Source organism: Xiphophorus hellerii, chromosome 14 (assembly GCF_003331165.1).
Source record: "Xiphophorus hellerii strain 12219 chromosome 14, Xiphophorus_hellerii-4.1, whole genome shotgun sequence".
Taxonomy (NCBI): Eukaryota; Metazoa; Chordata; class Actinopteri; order Cyprinodontiformes; family Poeciliidae; genus Xiphophorus; species Xiphophorus hellerii.
In genome coordinates this window covers 6,861,362-6,884,285 of record NC_045685.1, presented here as the reverse complement: position 1 = coordinate 6,884,285, position 22,924 = coordinate 6,861,362, and the positions used below count along the sequence as shown (strand labels likewise).

The following is a 22,924-nucleotide window of genomic DNA, read 5'->3' as shown; positions in this document are numbered from 1 at the left end:
TATTTTTTTTGTTACAATGAATAGTTAAGCAGACAGTACATGTATTTACACCACAGATCTCCAGCTGGAGCAGATACTAAAGACGCCCAAACAAAACAGTGTACAACTGAAAACTACATGGACTATTTTCATAACATGCTATTGAAATATAAATGGAAAACACAATAAAAAGAATCAAATAATACCTAGCGTAAAAGCTCATACTTAAAATACGTTCAGATGCTCCATTTTTCTAAAGTGGCATTTTGAAATTATAATAATCCGGCACTATCAAGATAAGCATAACATTCCTGAATATGTAATAGTTGACTGAAAACGCATGAGTTTGTGCAGCTGGTTCATCGGTGTGCTGTAACAGTAAAACAAAATCACAATGATTTTAATTAACACTGTAATTAGGAAAACTCTTTTTTTCTTCCTTGAGGTGACAGACTTTATGGATCTGAAACAAATAAAGAAACAATAAATGATATAAAGTGTGGTAGGGTTAAGAATAAAATTTGAATGCTATGCTGTCGTAAACCTGATGGTTCATTTGCAAGTGTGCAACTGAGATATGGAGAGAAAATGTGTACAGAATGACAAAGGGCCAAAGTGACCTGAAGGCTAAAATAGTACAACAGAATCCTATAAACTCCACCAGAATATTTGCTAAAAATATACAGGAAAACTTCACTAAGCTAAGTCTGAATTCATGTCAGTGGAGTCAGATTCCTTTTCCACATCATTTCCTATTGCTATTATTATTATTATTATTATTAATAATAATAAAGAACTTATAATTTTTTTAGTCAGCTCTTGTTCTAACATCCCAAATCTAGTGAACTCACCTTTCATTTTGAGCGAAATGCTCAAAATGAAAGGTGAGGACAAGAAAAGTTTGACTTTCTTGTCCTCGTTCACTCCTTGATCTGAAAGGAGCAAAAATGATTTTAACTTTTTTTTTTACATATACACAGTCATCCTTTATGAATCGGTTTATACTCTACCGTTGACTGGATTTCCAGGACTTCTGACTGACTCATAAATGGCAGAATCACCTACAGGGCGGAAATGAAGACAGTGACAAACCACAATCTCTCTAATTTCACCTCTGCAAACGGTTTCAGCAGGATTATTATGTTGTATACATGTGCTATGCATATATATACATATACATTTATGTGTTTTTTAGCATTTTTCACATTGTAAGGCCCATTTTTCCAATAAGCACTACATTGTGAGGACCCCCTGCTAATTATGGGGCTGAAAGCACAGACCGCATAACAGATACTGGTTTTAGGGTTAGAGGTTCAGTTCGGAACTGAGTTTAGGGTTAGGCTGTACGAACGAATGGATGCCAATGAAAAGCTTTTGTGAATATATAAAAACATTATATTTATATGTGTGTGTGTGAGGGGGAGTAGTGAAAGCAGCAGTGGATCGCTACCATCAGGCTTAATGAAAATAATTATTAAAACTTTCGAGATGACTGACCTTGGAGGAGAGACGAGTATATTTGGTTTGGGGTTTCATCCTGTTTATTAGTAGGAGCTGTGCCTGAGGTCTGATTAGTTCTGTGACACTGAGAAAGCCTAACATAGGAAATAGATTAGAAACAATATATATTTTACACATTTATTTTAGGAAAACAGTCATTTTGCTTATGCAGTTGTCAAATTTAAAGATCGTTGCAGCATTGCTCTGTAGTAAAAAGCAACAAAAAAAAAAAAGAACGATTTGCGCTTACCTGTTGCGTAAAGTCACTGCAGAAAAAACCAAAAGTTAATATACTACATAAGAAAATTGTGGATAAAAAAATAAATAACTTCATACAGAACAAGTAAAATAAAGACTGTGTTAAACTCAAGAACAGGCAGAAAACATTCCAGTTTCTGAGTTTTTAAAAGTACGAACCCAACAGCAGTGTGACGAGGAGGACAGTCAGCAGGGAACCAACAACTAGTCCAACAATGAGTGACACAGGAAGAGAAGGACTTAATGCTGTCAAGTAAAGAATAAAAATAATATGTATTTTTTAGATAGTATAAAGGGGAAAAAAAGAGTTAACAAGCATGGAAAAGTAACTCACATTTAACTGCCACCCAGCTCTGTGGAGACACCTCTCCTGAATGTCCACACCTGTAGAAACCTTCGTCTGAAGCCGACACGGCGGGGATACTCAGCTCTCCTCTGACTGCGTTTTGGATAAGTTTATCATTTTTGAAGAATCCCACAGTGGATGTGAAGTTCTCGCTCCTCAGTTTGCATCCAAGAGTGACAGAATCTCCCTCATTAACAGGATGTACAGGACTCACCAGGATTAAATCACCACCTGCAAAACAGCAGACCTTTATGCAAGACTGATATAGCATTGTACTATAAGCTATTATGAATATCGAATGATTTATAATTTACAGTGTCATCTATGTTTTAATTATCTAAAAACAAACTTCAAGCTGCAAATTTCTTCTATTACTCAATTAAATCCCTTCGAAGTTAGGACTATTAACAAGTGAGGTAATATTAAAATGAATATGAAATCAAAACAAGAAATAAGGAAAACAAACCATGTGTTGTGACGTTAACTGCATTGCTGAACTCCCCTGATTCAGACTCACACCAGTACACTGCAGTAGAGGGCGAGTGAGCTCTCATTCTGGTTGTGAATCCATTTACTTCCTCGAAATAGATGTCTGAATACAAGAGATTAATTCTTCTAGGAGTCATCACTCTCCACTTAGTAGAGTTTCCTCCACAGTTCAGAGTCACAGACTCAGAGGTGAAGTGTTGCTCTCTGTCAGGACTCACTGAGAGAGAAGCTGCTGGATGAGGATCTGGGAAACAAAATTAATTCAAAAATGTGACTGTAGCATGCAACACTTACTTTACATATTTTTAAAACATGTTTTACTTGGAGTGAGCGTTCCCTAAACTGAGTGAATATAGGACATGTAGATAGAAAGAAGCAAGACTGACCTGCAGACCAGACAAACTGTATTTCACTGTATTCAGTGAAATACTCTGGGTTTCCTCTTCCAGCTCTACAAAAATATCCTGCTGTGTGTTTCTGTCCATGAATGATGTAAGAGTTCTCTACAGTCCCTTTGATGGTGCCAGGAAGGTGTTCAAAGTTGTATCCACTAGAAAAGTAAAGGCTCCTACGTCTGCGTGCTAAGATCATGAATACATGTAATAAATCAGGAACAGCTTTATACCAGTAGAACCTCCATCCTGCAGATGAATCTTTAACCTCACAGCTCAGAGTCACTGAGGCTCCAGGACTCAGCCATGATGGAGACACAGTCAGGACTGACTTTGGTGCAACTGTTGAAGAAAGTTTCTCAGTAACATAAGAATTTAAAAGAGTGATCTAGTCTAACATAACAAAGTTACTTAACTTACATGAAACGTATGTGCTTTGTAAGGGAGCACTCCACCAAGTGACATCCTGTGGATCACTCTTCCTCCTGCCTCTACACCAGTAGTGCCCATTACATGAATAACTTAAACAAAGCGTTTCATTTTGGGTCGATGGTACAGCCCCACAGGATGATATCCATTCAAAAACCCAATCTTGAGGTTGTCCCTGGATCTCACATCTCAGAGTGACCTTCTCACCGTAGTACACCGTAGGCCAGTTTGACTGCTGAGTCACAACAGGTCTCGTTCTGTCTGTAGCTTTTCCAAATTAAGGAAGAAAATAGATTAGAATATTTTTCTGCACGAACCTCAAAAATCGATGTACCGACTCTTTGAAACTCTTACCAGGTATGTCAACAGTAACTGAATGACTGGACTCTGTGTAGTAAACTGGGCTTCCTCTTCCTCCTCTGCAGAAATACAATCCATTCTGTGACGCAACGAGTTCTCCATTTGCAGCAGATTTCAGCTCCAGAGGTTTAGAGGCGATCTCATCTCTGTACCAGTGGTAAGTCCAACTAGATGGTGACGATGACGGTGGAACAGAACAGGTCAGCGTCACAGTGCCCCCTGTTGAAAAGTTTCTGTCAGCAATAATTTCAGCCTTCGGTCTTTGCTCTGTTGAAATAATAAGAAAAAAATAATAATAATTAAAAAAACAAGCTAAAAAAAAACACTAAAAAACACTACAGCTACAAATTAAACAGCAGTTTCTTAATGGAATTGAAATAAATGTTTTTTTAAGCTTTCAAACTCAATATTTAAACTCATAGGCTAATTAAGTGTTGTAGTAACAAAACTGACATTCACTCTGTATTTAAGGAAATGATCTTGCTACACCACTCCAAACAGTGGTCTAAGCTGATATTTGTTTCCTCAATTTTTGATTTAAAAAAACCTATAAGGTCTTCCGTTGGTCTGAAATGTAGAGCACTCTGAAGCAAATTTTCAGGAGGAATTTCTAAATATTTGTCTACTTGACAGTAGACAAATATTTAGAAATTCCTCCTTTCATTTATGCAGAAAAACATCTCCAAAGTAGATCGGTTCTGCCACCATACTTAACAAAAAGGTCCTTGTTTGTGAGATGAGCAATCCACAAAGGTATTTCTCATGTTCATGGCAATTTCTAAAGTGTGTTCTGGAAAAAAATCAACAATGCAACCATGTTCATCAAGGCACATTTCCACAAAGACCTAATCAATAGAAGGCTTCAGCAATGGTTTGGTTATTTCCACAAGGAAAGACGGGAGAATTGGATTCCAGGTCATCTTTCTCACCAGGATGTGTCTGGTTTAGTTGGACAGGTTTAAGAAGACCATCGTCTCATTTGCAGTCACTCACCAAAAAGCTTCAGAGAAGCAAAAGTTTTGATAACACTACGATGAAAGAACATTAATACTACAATTAAAAGGTTGAATTGTGTTCTTGCGTTGCAGCAAAATAAAATTTCGAGGTCTGTTTATTATTAATGTCTTTTTTTTTTACAATAGTAAGTACAGATGATACCAGAAATGTCTATATTTTACTTGGTTGGGAGACAGAATATTACACTATAATGAAAATAATGCAATCTGGATCAAGATGAACTTTATTCCCACCAGAAACTGTGACTGTCCTGACGTTGCTCCACTCTGTCGATGAATACAGATCCTGCTTGCGTCGCCCCAAACACCTGTAGTTCCCACTGCTGGACTCGGATGCAGTAACAATTCGGTACTCATTCATTGGTAATGTATCCGATATTGGCTTGCTCCATTCATAAACCCATTCATTGCTTTGACTTCCAGAAATCTCACATCTAACGGTGATCGTCTCTCCAGAGTAGATCGCGGGCAAGTCAGGCTCCAGAGAAACAGCAGCCATATTGGAAACTGTTAAAACACAATAAAGGTGAAGAAAAAGTGGTTCATCTCTAAAGACTAGTCATGGATCCTCCTAACAGCCCTGAAAGTTACCATAGCTACCTCTTTTCTCAATGGTGATCCGATGACTTTCTTCAGTGAAGAAGACTGGGTTTCCTCTTCCTCCCTGACAGTAGTACACTCCTCCCTGAGAGACACTGATGGCATTTTCTGATTTTCCTTCTTCAATGGTCTTAACGTCAGAAAAGTTGCCAGTGTGTCTGAACCAGTAGTATTTCCACTCAGTCGGATAGTCCACAGAGCAGGTGAGTGTTACGTTGCCCCCTACTGGTATGAGTCTTTTATCGGCCCTCACCACGGGCCTTGGTTTATCTGTGATTAATTTGTGGTGACAATAAAGCATCATTTGCTGAAAGAATTAACATAAAACACCAAAAACCAAACATAAATACTTACCTGATACTCTCAGATGGTATTCTTGGCTCCACTCAGTTGAGGAAAATGGATCTGCTCTCCCCCTACACCAGAAGTTACTAGTGGCGGAAGCAGAGGCTCTAATATGAACCGTACTCTCTCTTGATGGTGGCTTTGAGGTTGTTGTTCTCCACTCGTATTCCCGCATAGAGCTTCCTCCTCCCTTAATCTCACACCTCATGGATATTGCCTCACCACTGTATATCTGGCTCCAGCTATGTTGCAAAGCAACAGTTGCCTGGTTGGACACTGATTATGGTTTGAGTACAGAAAAAATTAAGCTGCGAATGTCAAACAAAACACTTCAGCCCATGTTCACCCCTTCATGTTGTGAAACTCACGGCTTTTCTCAATGACGAACTTTTCACTGGGCTCAGTGAAGAAAGCTGGGCTTCCTCTTCTTCCTCTGCACCAGTAGATGCCTCCACTGTGGATGTTGATGGTGTTTTTGACAGCGTTGTTCTCAATCTGGGCTTCAGAGAAGCTGTGCATGAACCAGTCATACTTCCATCCAGCAGAGTCTTTAACTGAGCAGGTAAGTTCAGTTTGTCTGCCCTCTGAAATGGTTTTCTTGTCTGCAGTCACAGTAGCTGTAGGCCTGTTGGCTGATATATTTAAAAACAGTTTTGATTTACATTATTACTATAGATATATAAAAATAACAGCATCAAAAGACAATGGTTAGACTGCATACTTAAATCATTATTTGTACTTGGTTACACAGAAGGTGTTGCTCCAGATAATAAAATAAAATATATAATAAAAAAACATTACATAAAAGTCAGACTTTGTGAATGAATAAGCATTTTACAGAAAAATACGTAGTTGATCCTCAACATGTGAACAACAGGTGGTAAAACCTTTGCCAAATAGATAGGTCAGATAAGTCAGGCAATTTGTTACCAAGTTTCCAGGAATCTCAGGAGGGACTTCAGTCCACTCCTCTTTCCTCTATTCTCTCTCATTTCTGACAGTTTAAAGGTTTCTTTGGATTGGTCTGTGACATCGCGAAAGTAAAATATGTTTGAGATGTGCCTTAACCCTCCTGCAGTCCTAGTTTGACACTGAGGAAGAGCACGGCGGATGTCACGGTCAGACATCGGAGAAGTGATGGGAATGTCTCGTTGCCCTGTCAGTTCCCCAAAACCACTGGAGAAAAACAACATTTGTAAAGGTTTATCCAAATATAAAGTTGGACCTCCGTTTAGCTGAAATGTACAAAAACTGTGACAATCATGGCAAGGCATATTAGTGTTAGGATAAATACATTTTTAAATATGAATATAAGAAATTCTCCCATTCTGGCATTTAGCCAATAATGTTGGTAAGCAGGATAGGCACCGCCTACTGGGCTACTCACAAAAAGTACATTTCTGTCTCAGAGCATGTTTACTTATATTTTTAATACATCTTAGAATGATTTATGTTTACATGGAAACCCTAGAGTTGAGAATAGCTTAATAGAAATAACCCAACAATGACGCGTTCCGGTCAGGCAGGAAGTTGGCTTCATATCACCTTAGTAGTATTTTGTGACTGTCAAAGAGTCAAAGTTCCCTTTTTTTGTGTTAAGCTCCAGATTTTAACAAACATTCAGGTGGGATCAAATAGGAAAGAGATGTTCACAATAGTTTAAATCAGTTTTATCTCAAACACTCTTCTCTTCCTCTAACAGCATTCTAAGAAGTTGCAGAGGTTATTTAGTGGAGTTACGAAACAATTTGATATTGAATTAATTCATGTTAACTATATAAAAGCAAATGTTATTGCACAAGATGTGTGCAAATAGCACGCAGTGTACTCATTAGGTGCTCAAGCTTCAAAGCTTGACCATTTCTGCTTTTTTTGGCACTTCTGTAAAAAACCTAGTAGCACAACTCGGTCTGCAAATACCCAAAGTGCCGTCAGTGTGGTCAGTTCAACAGCAGCAGAAAAGCTGATGCTATCCATGAGTGCTGGAACATGACAGCATATGCTCCACCCCCAGACCCGCCTCTAAACGAAGGTCTTGAGTCAACATTACCATTCAAGGAAAAATGCATATAAGATGGGAGAGTTCACATGTTCTCTCCCATCCTCCACACTGACGTCATCTTGCTCAAATGAATGTTGGGTCCAACGTACGATTGGTTCCTTCATAATTTCAACATTTCCGTCATGAAATTTACAGATAAAAAGTATGCAGACTTCCCAGGTTAAGGAAACGTCAAGCAAGACCGACCAAACTGCACTCTCTATCCAAACTGTATTTCAGATGCCAAACCTCTGCTGCAAAGACAGTAACGTGAGCATACCTGCCACAGAAAGTGTGATGTTGTTACTCTGCTTGTTGATCCCTGGTGAGTCCTTACGATAAGCGGAGCACTGGTAACGCCCGCTCAGGTCGGTCACTAGGTGGAGTTGAAGGGAGTTTGAAACATCGGACTTGGCGACAATGTGTTGACCGTTTCGGTGGAATTTGTAGAGCCAGTTAGAGTCGTATCCTCCTGTCATGTTGCATGTGAAGGTAACGGACTCCCCATGAAATAAAGGGGATGAACTGGGTTCAAGGGTCAAATTAACATCTAGATTAAACAACAAAAAACATAAGATGTAAACAATGAATGCATGGCTTCTTATGCTATTCCAACACATATTCAATTGAAAAAGGTCTGAGAGTAACATTAGTGTGAAGATCCACAATAACAGAGAAAGAAGATGTTACGTCACCTTGTGCATGTCCAAAATTGAAGACTGTATTCAGCACTAATAAGCAGATTTTAGACGTTAAACATGGTAACTTACTGAGACATATTATACATTTGATACACACACACACACACAAAAGTGTACTCACAAAGTAAAGTCGAGACCCAAGAGAGTGAGGTTTTCCCCATCCTAGCCTACAAGATCTGACTTTTTCTGTATGAGCATGAGTGGAGAAGGACGAGCCGAACTCATGAGAATACAAGATGGGGAACTGTGACAGTGCATATCTTCGTTTAGGTTCACAGTCCAACCCTCCCTCTACTTCTGTTCTTTAACAGAAGTAGAAGTAGACCACACGAAGTTGTGTTACCACATGAATAGAAAAAAATGTCCCCTTATCTCATGCAACCATCTTCTAACACTTACCGGCTCACTGATGGCGTCTAAAGTTGCACTAAGTGTTATCAGCTGCGTCAGAGAGTATGAATACTGTTCTCCATTCCCTTCTGGGTCTGCAGATCAAGTAAAAATTTAAATGTCTTGCTTTTGTTATGCAAGAATTGCACCTGCACCGGTAAGAATGTGCTACTTTAAAGAAAAGGACAAAAATCCTTTTAGGACATGCGCTTCCTTGATGCATGAGCAACTGACGACCAGACAGAATAGAAAAACTTCATTCAACCTTTTAGTCACTACTTCTGTTAACGTATCGGTAAAATAAAGCTCAAACACCTGCTATGTTTGTTTGTAGTGATTTTGAAAAGCTATGACTCAAAAGTAAAAAAAACAAAAAAAGTAGAACACCTACTCCAAACACAATCACTCGTACAGACACGTTCATGCATGGACACAAATGAGCCATCCGTATTTTATTAATGCAACTTCACTTTGATTCCAGATCAAACTTTGATTTAATGAGCATTCATCACAACTTCTTCAGATATCATCTAATCACCTCCCTTTTTTTTTGTTATGACAAAAATATTGGAAATTTGAATGTTTCGTGGAGTAAATAAACCCCAAAACAGAGAGAAATGTTTCAAATTAATAGAGTCTGAATAAGAAAATAAGGCAAACTTTTAAAAACAACTTTAATTTATGGGTTTAAATTCAGAGAATCGAGGACATGTAAAGTAAGATTTTGGACGTTTTAGCACCTGCTGCTTCAAACATTTCTATGCAACTTATTCACTTACTTATTTTTTAAATCAAGAGTGAAAAAAATTGCTGCTTGATTCATACAAAAAAAATAAATAAAAAAATTCAAATCAAAGTGTGTGAGAAGCATCAGAGGAGGAAGAATTGCATAAATTTGTGACAAATATGGTTCTGATAAATCCGAGAGACGACCCCCACCGTTTTGTACACTATCATCAGAACCAGGTAGGAGGTACTCTGCCTGGTTTTTATGGAGCGCCTGTGATGTGTGGGCGCAGAAAAGGTTCTATATTTTCAAAATGATTCGGTTTTGTCTCGCCATTAGTTAAGGCAGGATTTGCTATCGCTAGGCCTCACTTGAAAAAGGCAGCCACAAACATTGCCTCAGATGTCAAAGGTAAAGCTATGAGTAAAATAACGAGTACATCCAAGAGGGTTGATGGTCAGGCAGGATCAGGGACTTTGGTTCTGTCATGAAGGGCAAGTTCTACTGTAAGTAGGTCGATTTGTCTTTCTGAAGTGTGCAGGCAAAGAAAAATGTTTTACTGTATGTCAGAGATTCACGAGTTTTGCACGGAAAAAGTTAACTGTGCAGAATTTCTGTTGCTTTTTGTCTTATTGTTCCTCAGGTTCTGTTTTATATTTTATGTGTGAGATCAATCAGGAGCAGCTTGGTACCAGTAGAACCTCCATTCCGCAGATGGAGGTCCAACATTACAGCTTAGAGTTACTGAAGCCCCAGGACTCAGCCATGATGGAGACACTGTTAGGACTGACTCAGGCTCTATTGAACAAAGAAATATTATTTTTCAGAGCAAAAAAAACAACAAAACAACAAAAACACGTGCTATAATGTGTTAAGCAACAAAAATAGCATCACTAAAATCTTCAAAAACAACAAGAGCTTAAAATATGATAAATTACAAACACCAGAAAGGCGTAGTCCAACACACAACTCTCACAATATCACAATATATAGTCTAAAACAAATCTGCATGATGTTAAGTTTTATTGAAATGCGTGGAGAAACATGTTTAATAACTCACCGTGTGACGTGAGGTTGACGGCGTTGCTGAACTCTCCTGATCCAGACTCACGCCAGAAAACAGCGTTCTGGGGCCAACGGCTGTTAAAGCGACATGAGGACCCAGTCATGGCCCCCCAGCTGGAGCAGTCCGATAAATACGTGGAATATCCAGTTGTTTCAAACTTCCTCACTCTCCACGCGGCACAGGATCCCCGACACTCTAACTGTACATCTTGCAGAGAGAAAAGTTTCTCTCCGTGGGGGCTCGCTGTGAGAGAAGCTTCTGGCTGAGAACCTGAATAATAAAAAAAGAAAGAAGCTAAAGTTGACTGAATCTGAATCTTTAACATGAATGTTCAAAGACGACATGCAGTTTACATAAAGTGAAAAACAAATGACACTTTGTTTCCATGTGAAGCAAGAAAAGTCAGTTCACATGTGGTTATAATGAGCTGCTCTGTTTCTTATTGACGTAAAAAATGACTTTGACTTCTGTTTCCCACCGAAGCACAAAGTCAGTTTTTCACGCTGAAAAGAGAAGTTTAATTGTTCTTTGTCAAAATGATGTTTTCATTTACACGTTTAACTGAATGCATCTGCCTAACACGTGCTGCGTGTGTGACAAGGTGTGTCGGGTGACGTCATCCTGGGTCTGTTGAAAATGACTCAAAAGTTGAGTTTAATTTAAAATAAATTATATATATAAAAAACAGCTGATCATACGGTTCTGCCAACCGTATGATCAGCTTCGAGTGACCCAGCATCCTTTAGCTTCTTGAACACTTTTCTCTCCTCAGGTGATTAAGATTGTTGACAGCAGAGTTTTCATTTAGGAAGAGCAGGATGTTTGTGTCGCTATGAGCAACTATGAAGGAAGCATCTTTAGAGAAATGGATCCAGGGTGCAAATGGAGACTCTTCACAGGCTCTGCTTTGTGTTGGTTTTTATGACAGCTGCTCTGAAAAGTTTCCAGGGGGAAGTAAAAACAGGCAGCCACTGTGCTGAGTTTAGCTTTATGAGGAGACAAGCAAACAGAATGAGGACAGGATCTGTTTTTATTATGATAACATGCAAATGGCTGCAGAGACACCAAGAACAGAACAAGAGATAACATCACAAAACATTAGAGAAGATGATAAATGACGTTTACAATTGATTTAAAGAAATCAATTGATTTAAAGAAATCAATTGATTCATTGATTACTTGCTATGCTTGACTTTGTGAGCTTGAAAGGTAAAAATACACAAGTTTCAAGTGTGTGTGTGTGCGTGTGTGTGTGGGTGTTTTTTTATGACAGCTACTCTCTGAAAAGTTTCCAGGCGGAAACATCAGTTTTTATTACTGTAAAATGCAAATGGACATAAAGACCAGAGAAAGACGTCACATCACAACACATTACATTATCAGAGACATTTAGTTATATATTTATGTATAAAAATACGCTTGCTGATCAAGTGACTGGCGAAATGTGAAAACAGTGTTTCCATTGCAGTTTTTGTGGAAAACACTGATTTCGATACAACCAAGAAAATATAGTACAGACTATAGATGTCAGCTTTATTGTTCAAGTGCAGAAGGAACTCTGCATGGTGAACTAGAAACTGATTACATGAACAAAAACATTTTTCTTCAGAGAGTTTATGTAGCTGGACTGTAGTTCTTCATAACCAGTTTGGTGTTTTGGGGGAAAAAATGACAATGATTGAGTGAATAAATTATGTTAAACAAAGAGACTTATCCTTAAATCTATCAATACTGACCCATTTTAACGCTACATCTACGTAGCTTAGACATGTGATGTTTATATTTTTGCATGTTTGAATATTCAAATTTTCTCCCCGCACTGAGGGTTACCTGTCAGACGGAACGGAGCAAACAGATCTGTCTGCAACAGAACAAGAACGTCTTAACTTACTGCAACGCAAGAGAACCTAACTGACTGTAAGTTTTTCAGTCTGTTATCAGATGTGTGTCTGTTTGTGTGTAGGTAGAAGGATCCATATTAATGGCTTCTCCTTTCTTTAATCGTTGATACGAGTTCTAATATTTGTAATACTGAGTTGTCCATGTTCTTTATGCTAACAGAAGTATGTTTTAATAATGCGATGGTGAATTAAAATGAAATTTTTAAGACGGATTTTCAGTGCTTCATAACATTTGTGGTTGTTTTTTTTTTTTTAGATTTTTGTAGAAAACAACTGACCTCTGTTTCCCCAGACATATAAAATCCTCAGTAAATGTACAAAAGAAAGACTAATTCTCATAAATCTTCCAGAACGTTTGATGAAGTGCAGACTTTTATATTATTTATTTTCACACTTAGCTACAAAAAGATTTTTTTATTGTTAGATTTTGTTTTTTGATTTTACATGGATGTTTTTTTTCCCAACAGAAACAAATCAGTCAAAATAAAACATTTCCATCTGACACAGCAAATATGCAGTGGACTCTGCTTCTGCTGATTTGGACGGGTAAGTGGCTCTGCATGAATTATGTTGGCATTTTTATTAAAATATACTATGTTGAATTTGCACCAAAAAGACTTTAGATGATAAAATAATGAATACAATCCCAATAAAGTCTTTGAGGTATAATTGCTTTACAGCATTTTTAAAGTGTCTTGTGAATAAATCCACTGAGTATTTTCATCTGTTTTAGGTCAATATTGTGTGATTGTTTGTCAGCTGTATGAGTTTCACTACATTAATGAGAATAAAAACTGGACTGAAGCTCAGCAGTACTGCAGAGAGAAACACACTGACCTGGCCACAGTGACTAACATGAAGGACATGAAGAGACTCATCAACATCTCAGCTGGAGATCAGAGGGGAGCCTGGATTGGTCTGTATTATCAAACAGATGGTACCAGAAAGTGGCACTGGTCTGTTCCTGGACTGGAGTTCAATGAAAGTGAGACAAACTGGAACACAAATGAACCAAATGATGCAACTGGGTGGCAGAACTGTGGAATCATATGGCAGAGCCTGAAGTGGGGAGACCTGTCCTGTAATGAGCCTCGATATTTTCTCTGCTATGATGGTGAGAACATTTGAGTTTCCGGCTGCATTTTAATCCTGCATTTTGAAATTAAAATAATTATCAAAAGTAAGAGAAAGTTAGACAACTTAGACAACAAAATAATTAACTGTATGTGATTCGGTTACTCCTTGTAACCTCTGAAGATTTTATTCTGTTATGAAATTATTTAGATAGACTGATCCTCACACTTTTTTAATCACAGACAGAAATTCATCCAAGAAATATCACTTGATTCAAGAAAAGAAAACTTGGACAGAAGCTCAGAGTTACTGCAGAGAGAAACACACAGACCTGATCAGTGGAACGAAGCAACTACAGGATGAAGAAGTGAAGAATGAAACCAGCTCTGTGGGAAATAATACATACATTTTAATTGGTCTGTTCAGAGAGAAATGGAGGTGGTCAGATGGAAGCAACTTCTCTTTCAGAAACTGGACAAAAGGGTTTGACTATCAGTCAGAATACAGTGGTCGATGTGCCATGACTGTGTTTAATGATGGAGGCAGATGGTGGCATGAGACCTGTAATGAGAAAAAACCTTTCATCTGTTATGATGGTGAGATGTTCTAATAAATATTCCCACAATAAAATAATTAATACTGTGTGACAAAAAAACTGTCGAATCTGTTCCTCTATCCATACGCAGTTTTATATTTGTGTTCAGAAAAAAATATTGAAGTAACTTGAAAATATGAATATGTTTACCTTAAATCATGAACGTACAAGACACTTGAAACTTCACAATGTTCTCCCAAATCACAGATATATTTTAGTTTTTTCATGCTATATTTCATTGTTCTTGTTTATAAATAATGTCCTAAGACATAAAGTATGAATTATTTTGTCTGTTTCTGAACTTCTGACAGATGAAGTGATCCTGATCAAAGAAAATAAAACCTGGGAGGACGCCTTGACCTACTGCAGAGATCATCATGATGACCTGGTCACCATCACCAACATGGATACACAGATATCAGTTCAGCAGGAAGCCCAGTTTGCATCTACTCCTTTTGTCTGGATGGGTCTGCACTACGCCTGCACTCTGGATTTGTGGTTCTGGGTCAGTGACAAGATGGTCAGATATCAGAACTGGGCCAAAGGTGAACCGATGGATGACTGTGACATATCTGGAGCCATGGAGACGGGAGGAAAACATCAGTGGTTTAAAAGAAATGATACTGAGAAGTTTAATTTCATCTGTTCTAAGTAAAGGTCAGCAGTAGTTGGTTTTAGCCAAGTGTCTTTAGATCTCAACTTCCAGGGCTTAAATCTTTTTTTTTTGATTGAAGACAACATTTAATGTTAATTAAAACCTTTTATATGCATGTTGAGTATCTACATAATCAAAAGACACAAATGTATCAGCGTATGTCAATAAAGATGTAAAATAAACCATAAAAGACCAAAAAAGAAATGAACATCTTTGTGTTCTTTTCATTTTAATAAGACTCAGGCTGAGTAATTTGCTTTTGGTACATCAGTTCTTCTGCATTTATTCACATTCATCCCAACTTTTAAGTCGTTCCAGAAGCTTCACATAAATTTAAAATATCGATTCATTAAAAACATCTGAAGTCAGATCTCTGAAAGATTGAAGAATATCTGAGAAGCAGGTAACTCTCTTAACCACATTTCTCTTATTAGCTTGAGAAAAGAGTCTGTTAGTCAAAATTCAAGTATGCAGAGAAAAATATCTGAAACAAAAATATCTGGTCTGTAATTTTTATGCCTGTATTTCATAATGAAAAGAAACTCTTTAACCAAGAAACGTTTGTGCATCTAAGGGTCCCAGAATGAACTGTACTCTGTTAAATACATGAGTTTATTTATTAAGTTTTCCTTTAGCCTAACCTATTTTATCTTTTTAATATCTTGCTTAAAACAAAATAAAAAATATCTATATGTATATATTTTATTTATCTTTTTGTTAAGAAACTAAAGCTTCTGAAAACCAAATCGATTTTAGTTCATGGAGTTTAAATGTTGTGGATCCTCATAATGTTTTTAAAAGTCTTCTCATGTCATGACAAATAAAAAAAAAAAAAGCCTCCGACTGACTGAGTTTCGTGACAGGTGCAGATGTTTGGGTGGAGTAATTTAATATTCAAATACTGACATTGGTGCTGAATAGAAGGCGTACATGAGAACCAGGAAAAATAATCCAAAGGAAGCAGCTTCACCTGTATAAAAAAAAATAAATGAAAAAAAAGAAGGAGGAGCTTGGAATAAAACGTAAATGAGATGTCTTTTTAGGTTAAAACATAAAAAGAAAAGAAATATGTTCTGTGGTTTTAGTCGATGTAGAACTGCATCAGTATAAAACACAGAGACTTTTCCTTAAAAATCTATCAATACAGACATATGTTATTAAACTGCAAATATGGCAACCTAAATATCTCCCTTTTTTAAATATTTGAATATTCAACTTCCTCCCAAAAACAGTCCAGCCTTAGAAAAGTTACAGCAGAACAGAAGGTCCATTGAGACGCCAAGGCAGCAGAAGCAGAACCGCAGATGTAAGTTTTTATCCTCAACTCAAACTTAGACATTTATTTTATTATTGGTGTGTATCCATGTGTTTATTTTTTTGAAACAGATGTTTGTGTTGCTCTTGATATTAATGTTATGTAATGTTATATCTCTTAACAAAAGTGTGATTTAATGAGGTGATGGTGAATTCAGACGCAGTTGTGTAAACTGTGAAGTAGGATTTATAGTTATTAAAATGTGTGTTTGTTTTACATGTCATGGCGGGAAGCAGCTGCTCTCTGTGTTTTCCTCATCTGCTCTCATGAAAACACATTCATATAACATGACTCTTCAGATATTACATACAGTTTACCTATTGCTTTTGTGGAAAACAAATGACACAATTCAAATTCTGTTTTTCATCCTCTGACTTTTCTCTCTCTCTGCAACCACAGAGTCAGTTTTTCACACTAAAAATAGCAGCATGATTGTCATCCTGGACTTTTTCAAAGGAAGAGCTAAGCTATCTTCTTTTTTCACCCTTCAAAACACAGTTTTGCCATCGTCACTAGAGGTCACCACTCAGAACAAAAGGACGTGTGAGAAAACTAAAACATAACTCAGAAGGTGAGTTTAATTTAAAATATATTTAAAAAATAGATCAAAAAAATTTGGCTATGTTTTCTTTGCTACTATTCGTATGATCAGCTTCGAGTAACCCAGCATGCTTTGCTTCTTGAAGACGTTTCGCTCCTCAGTGATTAAGATTGTTGACAGCAGAGTTTTCATTTAGGAAGAGCAGGATGTTTGTGTCGCCATGAGCAACTATGAAGGAAGCATCTTTAGAGAAATGGATCCAGGATGCAAATGTGTTGACTTTTATGACAGCTGCTCTGAAAAGTTTCCATGAGGAAGTAAAAACAGGCAGCCACTGTGCTGAGTTTAGCTTTATGAATAGACTAGCAAACAGTGTGTGTGAGCATAGGATCGGTTTTTATTATAATAACATGCAAATGGCTGCAGAGACACGAAGAACAGAAGAAGAGATAACATCACAAAACATCAAGGAGAACCAAAGCAAATATTTTACAGGTTTTCATATTCTGGAAGCTGATAGTTTTGTTTTGTGTTTTTTTATTTATTTTTTTATGACAGCTACTCTGAAATGTTTACATGAGAAAATATAATTTTTTATTATCATGACATGCAAATGGCTGCAGAGAGATGAAGAACAGAATAAGACATAAGACCTGAGAGAAGGTGATCATTTCTTTCCCACTCCTCAAATAGATTCTAGCGGTGATCTGATATGGCGTCTAATCATGCCTAAAAGTCATTCAGATTTTTCAGATAGGACTATTCTGGTCCTATGGTATGGTGAAGTGCTTTAGTGTATTGACCAGAAAAGAAAATGACAGTTCAGAGCGCGTCTCAGTATCTGCGTTTCCATTACAAATGATTTCCCGCTAATGTCAAAAAGACGCAATCGCTGCGTTTCCATCAAATAAGAAACGCAATCCCATCAGCCTAACACATCCTGTCGTCTCATTCGTCATTTCCACCAGCAGTAATGTTCGCTTGTTGATCACGTGACTCGTGCGATGGGAAAACAGTGTTTCCATTGCAGTTTTGTGAAATACACTAGTTTTGATTCGGTCAACAAAAAAAACAACAAAAAAAAAACAAACATTGAGTCCAAGCACAAAAAAATGGACAAGAAACATTTTCTTCAGACAGGATATTTAACTGGACTGGAGTTATTCATAACTGGGTTGGTATTTTGGGAAAATGCCAATAATTGACTGGTTAAACGGATAAAATAGACAACATGAAGATTTTCAGTGTTCTAAAAATGTTTCATCTGACGTATAAAGTCAATCAGAATAACACCTCTCTCACTCTGCTTTTCATTAATCCAACAACTCAGAGTTTTCTGGACACAAAGAAAACTCCAGGATGATGGCAAAGCAAAGTCTGAACATTTGTAATAGTTCAGTGTTTACTGTTAAAAGATATAGATGTAAAACGCAGAGACTTATCCCTACATCCATCAATACTGACACATTTTAACGCTACATCTAGTTGACTTAGACATCTGTTGCTTTATTTAGTTTCATACTTGAATATTTAAATGTTCTCTCCATGCTGAGGGTTATCCGTCAGACCGAACGCAGCAAACAGATCTGCCTGCAACAGAACACCAGCATCTTTATTTCAACACAAGACAACTTAACTAAATGTGAGTTTTTCTCTGTCGGATTTTTAATGTTTGTTTTATCTGATGTGTGTCGGTTTGTGTACAGGTTGTGTTTTTATGGCTTCTCCTTTCTTTAAATTTCGGTACAAGTCATTATGTGTGTATTACAGAGTTGTCCATGCTCTTTATTCTAGCAGAAGCAGGCTATGTGTTATTAGGTTTTAATGGTGAAATAACTTCTTTTTTTTTAAAGATGGATTCAAGGTTCTTAACATGTTTGTGGTTGTTTCATAAATTTTAGAAGAAAATAACTGCCTTCTGTTTTTCCCTAAGGCTTTACAATTTTGAGTAAATTCTTATAAAGCTTCAAAAAAAAATTGAATAAAGTACACAGTTATTTTTTTTAATCTTATTTTTCTACAAACGTAGATACAAATGGATTAATTATTGTTAGATTTTGATTTTTAGATTTTACCAGCATGTTTATGGCCTGGATTACCTTCACATAACCTACTGTATGTCAACCCATACAGTGAATGTTTTACTGACTGTAAATATGCATGAATGTAAAACATAGTGACTTTTCCTTAAATCTGTCAATACAGATTTTTTAAATCACCGACCTAAATATCTGAGGATGTTTTTTTTCATATTTGAATATTCAAATTCCTCCCTAAAAACAGTCCAGCCTCAGAAAAGTTACAGCAGAACAGAAGGTCCATTGAGACGCCAAGGCAGCAGAAGCAGAACCACAGATGTAAGTTTTTATCCTCAACTCAAACTTAGACATTTATTTTATGAAAGTATCCATTTCACAAAAGTGTGATTTAATGAGGTGATGGTGAATTCAGACGCAGTTGTGTAAACTGTGAAGTAGGATTTATAGTTATTAAAATGTGTTTGTTTTACATGTCATGGTGGGAAGCAGCTGCTCTCTGTGTTTTCCTGAACGGCACATTTGTAAAAATCCTCAGTATTAATACAATATAATTATTGTAAATATTCAATGACATTTGTATGAAGAGTGCTGTCTATTTTAGTAGGATTTATCTTCACACAGCTACAAAAAGATTTGTCGTTGCTAGAATTTATGTTGTTATATTTTACACACATTTTCTCCAGCAGAGACAAATTTGTGGGAAAACGACATCAGACACAACAACTAACATCAAACATGCAGTGGACTCTGCTGCTGCTCATTTGGATGGGTGAGTGTCTCTGCATAAACTATGTTTATTTGAATAAAATTATCATAAAGTCAGTAGTGTAATAGACATACTGTGCTTTATAATTCTGCTGTGAATAAATCCACTGAGAATTTTTTTTCTGTTTTAGGTCATTATTGTGTGATTGTTTGTCAGCTGTATGAGTTTCACTACATTAATGAGAATAAGACCTGGACTGAAGCTCAGCAGTACTGCAGAGAGAAACACACTGACCTGGCCACAGTGACTAACATGAAGGACATGAAGAGACTCATCAACATTTTACCTAGAGATCAGAGTGGAGCCTGGATTGGTCTGTATTATCAAACAGATGGTACCAGAAAGTGGCACTGGTCTCTGCCTGGACTGGAGTTCAATGAAAGTGAGATAAACTGGAACCGAGGAGAACCAAATGATGCAACTGGGTGGCAGAACTGTGGAATCATATGGAAGAGCCTGAAGTGGGGAGACGTGTCCTGTCATGATCCTCGATATTTTCTCTGCTATGATGGTGAGAACATTTGAGTTTTAAGGTTGAATTTAAATCCAGTATTTTGGATGGAAATTTTTCATCAGGAATAAAACAAAGTACAACTAAGAATAACCAACATATTATTAGAAAATACTTAACTATGAGATTTGGGTACTTGAACGTGGTATTTTTGTTGCAATATCAGACATACGGTTGTATTCTGGGAAGAAAATACTTATTTCAGCTGATCCTCACACTTTTTTAATCACAGACAGAAATTCATCCAAGAAATATCACTTGATTCAAGAAATGAAATCTTGGACAGAAGCTCAGAGTTACTGCAGAGAGAAACACACAGACCTGATCAGTGGAACGAAGCAACTACAGGATGAAGAAGTGAAGAAAGAAACCAGCTCTGTGGGAGATAATACATACATTTTAATTGGTCTGTTCAGAGAGAAATGGAGGTGGTCAGATGGAAGCAGCTTCTCTTTCAGAAACTGGACAAAAGGGTTTGACTATCAGGTAGAATACAGTGGTCAATGTGCCATGACTGTGTTTGGTGATGGAGGCAGATGGTGGAATGAGACCTGTGCTGAAAGAAAACCTTTCATCTGTTATGATGGTGAGATGTTCTAATAAATATTCCCACAATAAAATAATGACTAGTGTTGTGTGGAAAAAAAAAATATATATATATATATACATTTAAATAGGTTTAATAGTTAACATGTTTTAACATATTATAGTTATTATACTTATCTATAGTATGTATATATTTATATATATTTTTATGTTTTGAAAAAATACTGAGTTTGAACATATAATGATTTTTTTCTTTCATTTTTATATTTCTCAAAAACAGTTGAAATTTCAAAAATGTCCATCAAATATATTTTTGTTTCTCCATGCTTAAACCTAAAACCTAAAGTGTGAATTATTTTGATTGTCCTGTGATCTTCTCTGACAGATAAAGTGATCCTGATCAAAGAAAATAAAACCTGGAAAGACGCCTTGACCTACTGCAGAGATCATTATGATGACCTGGTCACCATCACCAACATGGATCAACAGATATCAGTTCAGCAGAAAGCCCAGTTCGCATCGACTCCTTTTGTCTGGTTGGGTCTGCGCTTCAACTGCTTCAAGAACATCTGGTTCTGGGTCTGTAAGGAGATCAGCTATCAGAACTCGACCTCAGCAGGATGGATGAACAACTGTAACACGTCTGGAGCCATGCAGGCTGGAGGAGAACATAGATGGTTCCAAAGAAACGACACAGAGGAACTGAACTTCATTTGTTCTAAGGTTTAAAGCTCTACGTCGTGGCATTAGGGCCACAGCAGACCAAAGGAACGATGAGGCCAAAGACGAGATAACGTTGATTAGATGCAGACTGTCTCTTTAAACCACTACAGTAAGAAAAATATGGTTGCTTTTTATATTCAAATCACAGAAGCTATTTCAAAGTAAAAGCTATTGCATCATACATGGTGTATTCTTTAAAAACTCTTGCCTGAATCACAGCTGGACCAAAAGCTTTTACAATACTGATGTTTTGAAAAACTAAGATGATGTGTTTCTCTCTTATTGTTGCTAATATTTGATCTTGTGCCTCCAGAGGTTGTCATGGATGCTGTTTTCCAGACATTTCTTTCTGATTTTATGCATCTTTGTATTGCTTTACCTAAATAAATAAATAATCGAGTGTATGACTACAATAAGCTTGGTTCTTGGTCCCAAACTAAAAGCCCTGGTAAAAAATCTTATGATCACCATCCTTCCCTCCCCTTCTCCTTCGTCTGAATCACAGTGAATAAAAAAAAAAAACATTTCAGAATCATTTCTATACGTCAGTAAGTGGCATACATTGTTTTATCTGTTTATTTCCAACTAAGCAGTTGGAACGTCAGGTCAGTACAGACCACAGTTGTTTTCTCATATAACTCCTGAGTATAACTCTTATTCCAATAAACAGCAGAATCACTTCAACTCTTCACCAACATGGATGATCAGAGACGGATCCAGGAGAAAATCGACTGATTATGTCCGGATGGGTCTGCACTCTGGATTTCTGGTTCTGGGTCAGTGACGAGGTGGTCAGCTATAAGAACTGGGCCTCACCTGGACAGACGGACGACTGTGACACGTCCGTAGCCATGGAGACGGGAGGAAAACATCAGTGGAGAATAAAAAAGGGATACTGAGAAGTTTAATTTCATCTGTCCTAAGTAAATGAAGTAGAAAAGGTGCCGTGTATAAATACGTCTAAGCAGTTATTAAACTTGGGTTTCCATGTTTTAGGTCCTGGATGGTTTTTGATAACCCTGGACAAATTATAAAGTACCTTAAAAAAATTACATTATGTCAGTAAAGTATTACAAAAATTCCACCCTTATTCAAAAAGAAGCAGAATGCGTCATTGCATCTAAACCCTTCAAACAAATTAATCAACAGGTCATATAAAAAATACATACGACTTATATTAAATAGTCATGTGACAAGTCAAAGCTCACCTAAAAAAATCTGGTTTTAGTTTACAACTTTTGTGCTAGTTAGTTTTTATCTGTACAATTAACTGATAACATACAAATTAATATAATAATAATTGAAACTGTACTAAAGCTCCACATCTTCAGCTACTTTACCATTGCAGATTAACGTTTAACTTCCAGTCAGGAAGCAGGGCTGCTGTACAAAGTGACGGATGTGACTCACAACATGAAGGCACATAAATACGTAGAAAACAAAAATTCTAAATTGAGAAATTGAAGCTGTGTATCCTACTTCTTAAGGTTTTAGTCATTAAATATTCTCCCACTAGGGGGAAATAATGGGATGACCTAATCTGAGGCGGTTTAGTTTATTCACTAATCCTCATGGTTGAAAATATTTGCATTAAACTGAAAAAATTAAAATCCCAATGA

General features: G+C 36.9%; 3 protein-coding genes across 10 annotated transcripts; 2 read left to right on the top strand and 1 right to left on the bottom strand.

Moving 5' to 3' along the window:
- Positions 1 to 415: 415 nt before the first annotated feature.
- Positions 416 to 10,952, bottom strand: LOC116732319 (Fc receptor-like protein 5). 3 transcript variants are annotated; one of them, XM_032582406.1, is made up of 17 exons: positions 8,578 to 10,951; positions 8,451 to 8,486; positions 8,036 to 8,305; positions 6,083 to 6,346; positions 5,724 to 5,990; positions 5,370 to 5,639; positions 5,004 to 5,276; positions 3,748 to 4,020; positions 3,385 to 3,660; positions 2,959 to 3,306; positions 2,550 to 2,816; positions 2,072 to 2,314; positions 1,897 to 1,983; positions 1,730 to 1,745; positions 1,477 to 1,574; positions 990 to 1,040; positions 416 to 442 (listed from the first exon to the last, which is right to left on the bottom strand). In XM_032582406.1, the coding sequence occupies exons 1-17, from the start codon at positions 8,615 to 8,617 to the stop codon at positions 435 to 437; spliced, it is 3,087 nt and encodes a 1,028-aa protein (XP_032438297.1). In that variant the 5' UTR covers positions 8,618 to 10,951; the 3' UTR covers positions 416 to 434. The 3 variants fall into 3 exon arrangements, with proteins under 3 accessions (XP_032438297.1, XP_032438296.1, XP_032438295.1); XM_032582405.1 differs by having other exon boundaries at positions 8,036 to 8,486; positions 8,578 to 10,952; XM_032582404.1 differs by lacking the exon at positions 8,578 to 10,951 and having other exon boundaries at positions 8,036 to 8,562.
- A 1,533-nt stretch (positions 10,953 to 12,485) lies between these two features.
- On the top strand, positions 12,486 to 15,068 carry LOC116732353 (macrophage mannose receptor 1-like). Its single transcript, XM_032582459.1, has 5 exons — positions 12,486 to 12,556; positions 13,008 to 13,086; positions 13,274 to 13,654; positions 13,857 to 14,210; positions 14,521 to 15,068. The coding sequence occupies exons 2-5, from the start codon at positions 13,053 to 13,055 to the stop codon at positions 14,862 to 14,864; spliced, it is 1,113 nt and encodes a 370-aa protein (XP_032438350.1). The 5' UTR covers positions 12,486 to 12,556; positions 13,008 to 13,052; the 3' UTR covers positions 14,865 to 15,068.
- Positions 15,069 to 16,068: 1,000 nt separating this feature from the next.
- LOC116732349 (macrophage mannose receptor 1-like) lies at positions 16,069 to 21,715 on the top strand. Of its 6 annotated transcripts, none has more exons than XM_032582449.1 (8): positions 16,069 to 16,170; positions 16,678 to 16,750; positions 18,287 to 18,362; positions 19,004 to 19,077; positions 19,443 to 19,528; positions 19,656 to 20,036; positions 20,269 to 20,622; positions 20,968 to 21,715. In XM_032582449.1, the coding sequence occupies exons 5-8, from the start codon at positions 19,495 to 19,497 to the stop codon at positions 21,309 to 21,311; spliced, it is 1,113 nt and encodes a 370-aa protein (XP_032438340.1). In that variant the 5' UTR covers positions 16,069 to 16,170; positions 16,678 to 16,750; positions 18,287 to 18,362; positions 19,004 to 19,077; positions 19,443 to 19,494; the 3' UTR covers positions 21,312 to 21,715. The 6 variants fall into 6 exon arrangements, with proteins under 6 accessions (XP_032438340.1, XP_032438342.1, XP_032438338.1 ...); XM_032582451.1 differs by having other exon boundaries at positions 18,274 to 18,362; positions 19,446 to 19,528; XM_032582447.1 differs by having other exon boundaries at positions 18,274 to 18,362.
- The last annotated feature ends 1,209 nt before the right edge of the window (positions 21,716 to 22,924 follow it).

Coding starts and splice junctions, on each gene's coding strand:
- LOC116732319 (XM_032582405.1), bottom strand. CDS start 8,405: ATGTTACTCTCAGACCTTTTTCAATTGAATATGTGTTGGAATAGCATA. Junction 5,277..5,369: donor GATCACCATTGAGAAAAGAG/GTAGCTATGGTA, acceptor GTGTTTTAACAG/TTTCCAATATGGCTGCTGTT. Junction 4,021..5,003: donor CAGGACAGTCACAGTTTCTG/GTGGGAATAAAG, acceptor TTATTTCAACAG/AGCAAAGACCGAAGGCTGAA.
- LOC116732353 (XM_032582459.1), top strand. CDS start 13,053: ATGCAGTGGACTCTGCTTCTGCTGATTTGGACGG. Junction 13,087..13,273: donor GCTTCTGCTGATTTGGACGG/GTAAGTGGCTCT, acceptor CATCTGTTTTAG/GTCAATATTGTGTGATTGTT. Junction 13,655..13,856: donor ATATTTTCTCTGCTATGATG/GTGAGAACATTT, acceptor TTTTAATCACAG/ACAGAAATTCATCCAAGAAA.
- LOC116732349 (XM_032582450.1), top strand. CDS start 19,495: ATGCAGTGGACTCTGCTGCTGCTCATTTGGATGG. Junction 19,529..19,655: donor GCTGCTGCTCATTTGGATGG/GTGAGTGTCTCT, acceptor TTTCTGTTTTAG/GTCATTATTGTGTGATTGTT. Junction 20,037..20,268: donor ATATTTTCTCTGCTATGATG/GTGAGAACATTT, acceptor TTTTAATCACAG/ACAGAAATTCATCCAAGAAA.